Source organism: Nicotiana tomentosiformis, chromosome 3 (assembly GCF_000390325.3).
Source record: "Nicotiana tomentosiformis chromosome 3, ASM39032v3, whole genome shotgun sequence".
NCBI classification, from domain to species: Eukaryota; Viridiplantae; Streptophyta; class Magnoliopsida; order Solanales; family Solanaceae; genus Nicotiana; species Nicotiana tomentosiformis.
In genome coordinates, this window is record NC_090814.1 from 18,166,302 (window position 1) to 18,176,983 (window position 10,682).

Here is a 10,682-nt window from a genome sequence, read left to right on the forward strand (position 1 = left end):
ACAATTTAATGGTCAAACCACAGTCTCAGCGGGCTCCTGAATAAGATTATCCGTCTCCGGCAAGCGAGTATCGCACAATGTGGCCTTTGTGATGGGTGATGACCAAATCATTAATAAAATATAAACAATTTAGATATTACTGACTAATCTATAAGGCAAAAACAAATTGAAGTAATAGTAATAAAAACAAACTTACGCCTGAGTAGGTACACAATGCTTTGTGGGAACTCCGAGGTGCACTGTAGTAGATGAAGGATGTGACGTCTCGACCTGATGTGATGTCTCCCTATATGTTCCTGAAAGATCCTCAGTAGCCCTCGATGAAGAGCCATAACTCTGCAACCCTTGATGGCTCTGGACGACCAGGAAAATACTGATCCCAATCATACTCCGTAATGACGGTGCCCGCGATCAAAACTGGAGTTGACGGGGTCAATTGTGAAGTCCCTAGTGATAACTAAAGGCTGAATGATGGCATATCATGACGAGCATCGTGTGGCTCAGGGTAGTCACCCGACTGATCATCTCCAATATCCTCCATGGGTGCATCAATTCCCTTTTGCTGGGGACCCCGTCCTCGCTGACCACCACGACCACGTGGGCTACCCCTTCCTCTCAGGCCACGCCTACCACGTGCTAGGGCCATGTGTGGCCCATGATGGTACTCCTCATGTGGCACATACGCAGCCTCGTAACCTAACCGTGTATCCTCTCGGGCAGCTCTCAATGTGTAAGCAGCAAGATCAGCAACCCGACGACCAAACCCGTGCACAACTGCCGCTCCGTCGCCTACAAGCTGTAGCATCTCCAGTACCAACTGGTAGAAACGGTGTAAGCCAATAACCTGCATAGGATATAACATATTAATTAAGGAAGGATGGTAAAGTAATGTAACATGATAAGTAACTATATCAAATAACATACCAGTGCCTCATGCCTCCCGACGTATGGAACGTACAGACCACCATTGCGATGAACAAGATTCCCGATCAGAAGGCAAGTAACACGGCGATACCAAACCATGTACTCATGCTCCCCGTCAACACGCTTATGTGGAGGGTATGGCGGAATTAAGCCATATCTTTGATGCCAATCCATATCTGGGCCTCTAGCTAGGCCAAGTATGTCTAGTAGACCATGGTGCGATCATCCTGCTCGTAATGTGTGGAACGTCAACTGGACGGAATAGGTATAAGGTGGCGTCGACCAAACTGTCGAAGGACTCGCTCGGTGGCATGCTACTTGACTATATCGAGACATATAAGTGGGACTGAAGACATCCACATAGCTCGACGGTGGGAGCAATAATATGGCAATCCAGCGATGAGCTCGTCGTTGTATGGCCTCAATATGAACTATTTATTAAACACAAGAATCATGAGTAAACGCAAGACAGATCAAGTATTATCAAACAAACTTAGTCATATATTTACCTTAGCTTCTTCAAGTAAATCCAACAGATCCCTGTAATAAGGGACATGATGTCGAGCCTCGACCTCACGGGCGACCTCGCCTATCTACCCACCTCCTATCGAGTGGTAGAAATGGTGGAGGTGGTGCATCTAAATGAACCGCTCCTAGGCCCAAACCTAATATTGATTGTGGACGTAAAATTTAAGTCATTTTGTATTATCTCTATTATAATCATGAAAAGAATTGATAATGTTATCACCTGCAGCAGCGGAATAAAATCGACGACGTCTCTCACAGTGCCCATAGACGACCGACACAGCTGCCTATAAAGGTAGGCTAGAACAGCTCCACCCCAGCTGTAAGTAGGTAATTCATCTAGCCGCTCCAGATGATGCACAAATCGCAAGCTAACGAGGTTTCCCGAAGTGTTCGGGAACAGAATACCACTAAACATCATCATCAGCAACAGCCCCGGTTGTCGCTCGATAGCCTATGCCGGTGAGTCATCAATAATCTCCGCATGCAGCGCCACCAGATGCTGCCTAACGGGCGACAGCTACAATCGACTGGCACCACTCATAGCAGCCAGCTCCATACGTTGAAAATCGGTGAGCCTCTGCAACATATGTAGATAGTCCTCTGCAACATATGTAGATAGTCCTATACAACATATGTAGATAGTCCCCTCTTGTATAAATCCCTAAGAACCTGCGGGTAGCTGACAACCATACCCTCAACGGGCAACCCAAATAGAACCGACACGTCCTCTAGCGTGATGGTAGCCTCGCTAATAGGTAGAAACTCCCAAAGATCGTCTATACGTCTGGGGTGGAAGGTCTGGGACAACAATTGTCCATCCAATATGTGTGAAGACCTATGACCACCCTGGAGCAAACAGTAGATGTCGAACAGTAGGTCCAGGATGCACAGGGGGAGGATCCATGACGATGACTATAAATTGAATAATATTGATTAAAGTATTTTTCTCTTTAATCGTTTAACATCTTTAAATATATTGCGATATTTTTTTATATTAATATTTAATCGATAAATTTTCTATATTATTACTTGGGGTGATAAATAAAATAAATATTTATATGTTAGTTTCTTCGATTTTTTGACTAAAATTCGGCAGGGTTATGTTTGAACAATCATCTTTTTTTTTTCCAGATATTTTTGGTTTCTTAACTAATGACGATATTTTTAATAATTATTCATATAAAAAATACTAAATAATATTTAATTTATTTCATTGGTAACGATTTGTTTGTTAACTTTTATATTTTACATATAAATCCGGCAGCGTCTCTTTTGTACTATCAACTAATTATTTTATGATTCATATCTAATATTTGATTGATATCTAATAATACATTTAATAAATACTTAATAATTGATTAACATTTGATCAATAATTGAGTACTCTAACCGGGTTAGTTAATGAGGGCGCATAGTCTTTATTGTACACTAAAGAATCCTAACGAGCACTAAAGTCACACTACTCTAAATGGCCTTAAACAATATCAACTAACATAAATTAAAATTTATTATCAGTTCTACTAGCCTAAACGACACTACATAACAATAAAAGGCACAACATAACACAAAAGGGTACTAAACAACAATAAAGTCACATATTATTATATGTACAATACTAAAGTCACATATAACACTAAGTATTCAACAAAAACAAATATACAATTTTTCATAATTTTTTGCACATAAATAAACAAATCCGGATAAAAAACAAAAAAAAAATATATCAAAAAGCGATCACAAAAAGCATACAACACGGTAAAAATAATTAATTAGTCAGTTATATACATGAGTTATACTATAAAAGTGATTCGGAATACCTCTTTTTAGAGGTTTTTGAATTGAGAAAGAATAAAGATTTGACCACCGAAACAGGCAATAAAAGAGCTGCACTACACGATAACGCCTTGGATCGGATGTTAGCTCGCTAAATTAATGACGGGACACTATTTTTGGGGGATGGGTGGGATCCAATAGAGCTTTATGCTTTAAAAATGGTGTGTGTGTGTGTGGGGGGGGGGGGAGGGGGGAGGGGGCGTTTTTGGGCTTTTGTCCCGAAGAAGAAGGCTGGCCATTTTTTAATACAAGTATAGCGCATATATTTGTTGCGCTATACCTATCTGTCTTTTCAACTTTAGGTATAGCGCATCTAATATATGTGCTATACATTTACTTTGACCGCCTTTTGAAAATCAGGTATAGCGCATGTAAATCATGTGTTATACATAAAATGATTACAAATTTGTTTTTCAACTATTTTTGCGCTTTGAGTCCAAAAAAATAATACTTTGTTCCGGACTCCCTAAATGCCAATGAATTAAAAGTCTGTATCTCTTTAAAGAACATTGTATTGCTGTGCAGAAAAGTAGAGGCTACTAATATCTCAGAGGTCAATATGAAGATAAGGATATAAGGCACACGTGATCGAAAGAACACTGCCGTTTTTTAATAGTTTGTCCAATTTTACCAAATTTCTATCACCTCATACATTGATTACCAGTTACCACAGTAAGAACAGAGCAATCACTTATCCCTCATTTGTTAGGGTCAATGCTCTCAAGCATCTCAGCAAATACGCTGGTTCTTAGGACATTATTATCAACCTTTAGTACTCAAACACTATCCGGTTTGAAAATATTTTTCACTCTCCAACTAAACACCGGAAAACATTTTAGAAAAATGACTTCTATCGTACCAAATACATTCAAAAAGGTTTGCATCAATAAAATTGAAACTATCATTAATGCAGGGGAAGCTGAAACCTGCATTTTGAGGAAACAATCCCTCCTTGTACTTGTCAGTGTATTTCACATTGGCACATTCATACCAGGAATGTTGAGCACTGAAAGTGAATGAGGAATAAGAATTCTCAATCGCTCTTTTTAGTGAGGAGAATATTGCATGAATGGTGGTTCTCATACACGAGAATCACTACTCTATAAATAAATTTTAAAAGTAGATTTTCTATGGTTGTATAAGTTGGCAAAAGAAACCAGAAAAACCTAGTTTACATATAGCAGAACAAAACTGAGTTTTTGCTGAGATACTTGAGAGCATTGACCCTAACAAATTCATAGCTGGAATGCATAGGAAAGCTCATTCAGCCTTACTGAGCTTGCTCGTTTTCTTGAAGTTCAATAGACAATTGTGCAGAATCTTGTGATTCCATAAGACCTTAAAGATTTCTTGTCGTGCTGTTTACTTGTTAAAGTGATTCTGCGCTGCTTTTAGAACTGTTAAGACATTGCAGGAATGTACAAAGGCAAATCAGTAAGGCTAGCACGAATACTGAATCTATCTATCCATAAAAAATTTAAACTATATCAGAACAACGTAACTTCACCTCCTGGTTCCGTTTTCTTTTCTTTTCTTCCTTCTTTCCATTATTGCAATCAAACCACAAAGATTGCGAATTTCTTAACAGCTGCATGCAATGAATCAATGTCATCAGTCTAATTGATCCATTACTAATTAAAAGAAACCAAGGAAAAATTAAGGTAACCATAGAATTTAAATTTTAGGAAATTGATGGAAGACTTGTATTTTAACATGAATAGACAGGCTTGTGTTTTCCACTCTTTCATGAATATAAACATACTAACACTATATGATATTAAGTAAAGAGTACAGCTGATTACCCCTGTATAAACAATGACCAAACAACAGAACAATGCAAATTCCATGCAACTAACTGGAGGCCCCAGAAGAAAATGTGTAATGATAAAAACATGGAACTTTCTCGTTTATAAAAGAAATTGTGATAAACTAATGCAACCTAGAAGTCATTGAAGTTGCTCTCCTATATGCTTCAATAGAACTAATTGATGAGGTTGACTCTAATGATAGAGTTACACTGACTGAATGAAACTTTTTGTTCACACTTCGCCCAGCAGATATGAGTGATGGCACAAAGTCTTTTTTTCCTTTTTTGCCTTTAATTAGTACACGTATATGAATTATGCAGAAGAATAAAACACCATCAATGTGACTGTAAAAAGAAGCTAGCAAAAACAGAATGCATTTTTTATGTTTCTGAATGCAATTTTTGCTTGCTGATTGAAAGCAGCATTCAGACATGAAAATATCTAATCCATGAAAATATAGCAGGTAATGTTCCTGTTGCCGGGGATCAGCTATAGATTGGATTGGCATGTCATGGATGAAGGTTTTGGTTTTATCTTTGAAAACAAAAGAATATATAAATGAAAAAGAAAGCCTTTTATAGATTAAAGTAGTCTAAGCTGGGGATCTGTTCGTTTTCTTTATTTGTATTTATCCTCACCTCTTCCTGAATTGATCAATGTGCACAGCATGAATAGGCTGCGGGGCTTTGCATTGCATGTCATATAGCTTAATACCTTGATCTAAAATGTACCTGCATGATATTTACTGTCAAAATACAAAAATGGAATGGACAGGTACAAGAATGATACAACAAGGGAACCATTTATGGGCAGAAAAGAGAATAAAACAGTGGCAAGAGAATGAAATGAAAACCGTGCGAGATTAAAGAGCATATTGGTAGCTTCACCATATACAGAAACAGAACGGAAACTCAATGAAGAAGAAAAGGCATAACAAGAGAGAGAGAGAGAGAGAGAGAGAGAGAGAGAGAGAGAGAGAGAACAGGGAGAAGAAGAGGTACATTCAGAGAGAACAAGGAGAAGCGGTACATTCATGTCCGCAGCATACTCCAGCCACCCTGATCTAAATTCTATTGCTATCTACAATGTCTCCCCCTTTTTTTTGGATAAATACTATGTAGATCTCCTTTATGGTTTCCTAAATTGTTCTTATCATTCTGACTTTTTACTGTGTTTTGATCTTTTGCTATATACTATCTTCATAAATATCCAAGCATTCTAAAGTTTTGGTAGATGTATCTTTCCAGCCCAGTGTTTGGTTGTACTCAAAATGATAACGATTCTCTCGAGTTCTGGTCAATTGTACAGTTATCTAGTTAGCAGATTCATCAATTATGGGGTTGACTTAAAAAACAGAAAGAAAGAAGACTTACAAACTTATTTACATTTATAAAGTGGCAAATTACATTCTTTATCATCTATGATGACTTAATATTTTCTGAAAAGTCAATCTCCAAAAATGCACAATAGAGGACCTTGAACATGATATTCATCGCAAGTAGGGAGTTTTCCGGGAATGCTAAGCGCCAAAATGAGCCTAAAATCCTGGAATTTAGTCTTCCACTTGGCAAAAGAAAAACATTATTCTCCTACAATCTGTACTTACTATTTAGTCCTAGTACAAGTACGATGGTCCTTTGTTTACTTTACAGTGAGATGTCAATGCTAAGGAGTAAAACAGTTCACAAAGAAGACAATCCATAACAAAACTAAGTATTTTAAAACATTACTAGTACACCAATCGGCAATAGCAAGTAAAAGCAGTTAGAAGATATTGTCAAAAGACAGAAAAGGTGAAATCAAGAATAGTGAACATCACACGCAAACAAGGACATTCTTTACAAGCCTTAATCTAGTCGAATGGTGGATCAGTAACAGGAACATCCAAGTATGATACAATAAAAAAAGGCAGCTCGGTGCACTAAGCTCCCGCTATACGCGGGGTCCGGGGAAGGGCCGGACCACAAGGGTTTATTGTACGCAACCTTACCCTACATTTCTGCAAAAGGCTATTTCCACGGCTCGAACCCGTGACCTCCTGGTCACATGGCAGTAACTTTATCAGTTACGCCAAGGCTCCCCTTCCAAGTACGATACAATGAGAATAGCGATTACCTGGCTGCCTGCTCCTTTTCGTTTAAACACATTTAGAAATGGTACTCATCTTAACTTAAGCAGTAGACTGCTACTTTAAATAGACTTCAAGCTTCAACCTTTCCCTTGCCAATGTAGCCAGATAGAACGACTCAAGATATTATCACTTAATCACGATATATCTCTTTTTTCAGATCTTGCCAAACTTGAAGGCCTTTAGGATGAGGGTTTACATATGCCTTCATGAATAATTTCTCTGAGGAAGCTATGATCGTGCTCAAAGCCAACTTTGCATCCACTATTCCTTCATCTCTGAGCCAATTATACATTGAAAGCCTAAGTCTGATTCTTGGAATTGTGTAGTTGAGGTAAGATGGAAACGAAACTAAAGTAGACAGCGGATAACCCAATTTATTCACAAGGAAATCAATCTTTGCCTCAAGTACCTCTTTCCTTTGGTTGAGTATTTGCGGATATATTTTCAGCACTGCCGCAACATGCTTTGTATCCAAACCAGCATTTACCAAACAATCAAACCTCTCTTGGAGCTCCACCCCTTTTCCTCGAAATACTTTGAGAGCTTTCTCCATCTCGCTCGAGTTCTCAGCAAAACCCAAATCCAAAAGGAACTTAGTTTTCATCATTTTGGATCTTAGTTCCTCATCAACTATTGGTAATCGTTCAACTTTGGCTCCACGAACCAAACTCCTCAAAAATTCTGGATTCTCCTTGATTACACTACAAAGCCGCTTCTTCCCGGTATTCAGGAATGTCAACAGGCTGGTAGCTTTCTTCAAAACACACGACCCTAGCAATGTAGGGTGAGAATGAACAATACTTCCTATCTCTAGCACAGGCATCTCGATTTCAATCAAGAACTGGTAGCATTGCCGCATATTGAATACAAATTTCGTTACTGGAATTTGTGGGAAGTGTAGAAATACATCAAGTAATTCAGGCTTCTGAAAACCAAATTTCAACAAGAATCCAATTAGCGAAAATGTAGTACGTCCGGAACAATCAAACAGGAGATCAGGAATTTGAATAATTAGTTTTCCTAATTCTTCATCATCTAACCCCAACCTGTTCAAGAAACACATGAGCTCGATTAACTGGCTCCAATTGAAAAAATTTCCATTCAACTGCTCCTCAATCCAACTGTATTCAACTCCCGCTCCCTTCAATTTCTCAACAACTTCAAAAAATTCATTGTGTACACTCCCAATCAAAAGATGAGGACTTGCACTAACAAGCTTAACTACAGCAGACTGATCTAGCCCAACCCCATGAAAAGAACGAAGTTTCGAGTCCAGAGCTCGAGGATCATATCTAAAAACTTCTGGAGCTTCAGAAAAAATCCTTCCTATCTTATTTCGCGAAATACCATAATTACACAAGACGTGATAGCTATCCAGCAACCTCTGGTCATCATTCAAGAACATCAAATCTCTGGGAAGGAATGCCAAGTACTGCGAAGGTCTCAGACCAATGCTCTCAAAGAATGGTTCAAATTCATTGATTGGATGGTATCGCAAGAATCGAGTTAAAGAATGACGAATATCAGTATCACTATCCACTCTTTCTAACAACTTGGAAAGGAAAAAGGGTGAGTTTTTACTCATGTGTTCAGCATCCATAAACTGCAAACTTCTAGTAGAATGCAAGTACTCTAACAAAGCAGCTTGTGCTTCTTTCCTCACTGCACGAGGTATATGACATTCTTCTTCTAATTTAGATTTAGCAGACTTTTTTGTTGCATAAAACCTAACCTTTTCAGCAATGTGGAACGACCCACTTGCCCAAAGAATCGATTTTGAAGATTTAGAATGGTTAAAAACAAAATTAAAAGAAACCCATTTGAGAATTAATGGAGTTCTCAGTTTCTGTAGTTGGTTCATGGCTAATGGTATCTGGGCTTTATGCAGTAAAGCAATGGACACAGAACAAGAAATATGCTTATTCAAGAAATGCCTTACCTTGAGACTTGTGGGATGTTGGCTTTGGACTCTGAGGGGAAAAGGGGTTTTGAGCTTTGACAACAATGACGTATGCTGATTCTATAGCAAGGTGAAAGCCATTCCAGGAGCTCAAGGTTGAAAACTTGAGAGTTGTCAAAGCAGAACTTCAGGAAGTGGTTTTTTCTCTGCCAAAATCGAAAAGGGTTTTAGGACCGGTAGGTAATGTGGTAGTTTTAAAAGAAATTCGGGTCATTTTCGTCAACTTGCAAAAACTAAGGACCCATTTGGCCATAGATTTTGCCAAAATAAACTTGGGTTTTATTTGGCAAACACATGTTTGGCCATAGATTTTGCCTATATTTTGGCAAAATCCCAAATCCCAAAACCAGCTATTTATATAAACAGCTGGTTTTGGGCCAAATCCCTAATAATACACATGTTTTTCCAAAATAAATTTGGAAAATATGTTTTAAAAACGTATGTCCAAACACATTTTCATCTTCAAGCCAAACTTCACCCAAAACAAATTTGGGAATCTATGGCCAAACGCTAGCTAAATCTCTTGAAGGGTGGTTTATAGCCTGTTTGGCCAAGCGCCAAAAACACTTTTTTTTCTCGCAAATAATTCATCAAAATCGTTGATAATTGACATTACATACAATTAATAAATCAACTACTAGTAAAGTTATATAGGGTAAAATATGGTATGACACGTGGTCATCCAAAAAAGGGACACATGGAACCCAAGACGGGGATGACCAAAGACCGAAGTTAATTGTTTCGTTTGTCACCAGAAATAATAAAGATGTGATAAATGCTCTTCGCTCGCTAGCATTTAATAGAGAATATTCCATGGCATTAAGAGCAATTACCCGTTACAGAGAATTTGGCATTTATGTTCACCGTTATATCTTCATCAATATACCTCATAATTGACATTGAAGTAGGGTACGATCCTAGGACCTCTTTCATTAGACATAACTATAAATAGCGAGCTCAGTTATCATTGTAAAGGAAAAGAATTTTCTGGAAAACTTACGCTACATTCTATACAAAGCTTAATACCATCTTATCTTCTTACTTTTTGATTTCGTTGTTGTTGTGCCCGAAAACCCTGCTCCCGGAACTGTTGCTTCTGTTGTTTCGTCTATATCCTAAGGCTAAGTATTGCATAATTCTTCAATTATTTTATTATTTCAGGATCAAATTAATTTATTTGTCTAGAAACCACGTATAAATTCAACTGTACCGTTTTACGGGTAAACAGTTTAGCGCCCACCGTGGGGCTTAGACAGCCGTGTAATTAAATTAATCCTTACCTTTTTTACTAACGTGTTTTGATTATTTTGTCTTAGAAAAAATCATAAGAAATGACAGATAACACTAATAACAACATGCACAGCCCCGAGATTCGAGGGGATTAGCTTCATTTCGAGGACTCAATCGGTGACACCCACAATGAGGGGAATAGCGCCACACCGGTGCATGACAGGCAATATCCTCGACATGTTCGGGAGACAACTCCCCATGATGTTTA

The 10,682-nt window shown here is 38.2% G+C and overlaps 2 protein-coding genes across 3 annotated transcripts; both read right to left on the bottom strand.

The window, feature by feature from the left end:
- Positions 1 to 200: 200 nt before the first annotated feature.
- LOC104105492 (uncharacterized) lies at positions 201 to 3,080 on the bottom strand. The gene is made up of 3 exons (XM_070196754.1): positions 1,434 to 3,080; positions 925 to 1,355; positions 201 to 844 (listed from the first exon to the last, which is right to left on the bottom strand). The coding sequence occupies exons 2-3, from the start codon at positions 1,096 to 1,098 to the stop codon at positions 458 to 460; spliced, it is 561 nt and encodes a 186-aa protein (XP_070052855.1). The 5' UTR covers positions 1,099 to 1,355; positions 1,434 to 3,080; the 3' UTR covers positions 201 to 457.
- Positions 3,081 to 3,845: 765 nt separating this feature from the next.
- LOC104105491 (transcription termination factor MTEF18, mitochondrial) lies at positions 3,846 to 9,367 on the bottom strand. 2 transcript variants are annotated; one of them, XM_009613807.4, is made up of 4 exons: positions 7,209 to 9,367; positions 5,732 to 5,824; positions 4,793 to 4,873; positions 3,846 to 4,682 (listed from the first exon to the last, which is right to left on the bottom strand). In XM_009613807.4, exon 1 carries the CDS (start codon positions 9,083 to 9,085, stop codon positions 7,355 to 7,357), a length of 1,731 nt encoding a protein of 576 aa, XP_009612102.1. In that variant the 5' UTR covers positions 9,086 to 9,367; the 3' UTR covers positions 3,846 to 4,682; positions 4,793 to 4,873; positions 5,732 to 5,824; positions 7,209 to 7,354. The 2 variants fall into 2 exon arrangements, 1 of the variants encoding a protein (XP_009612102.1); XR_688393.4 differs by having other exon boundaries at positions 4,253 to 4,682; positions 9,164 to 9,357.
- Between the last annotated feature and the right edge of the window lie 1,315 nt (positions 9,368 to 10,682).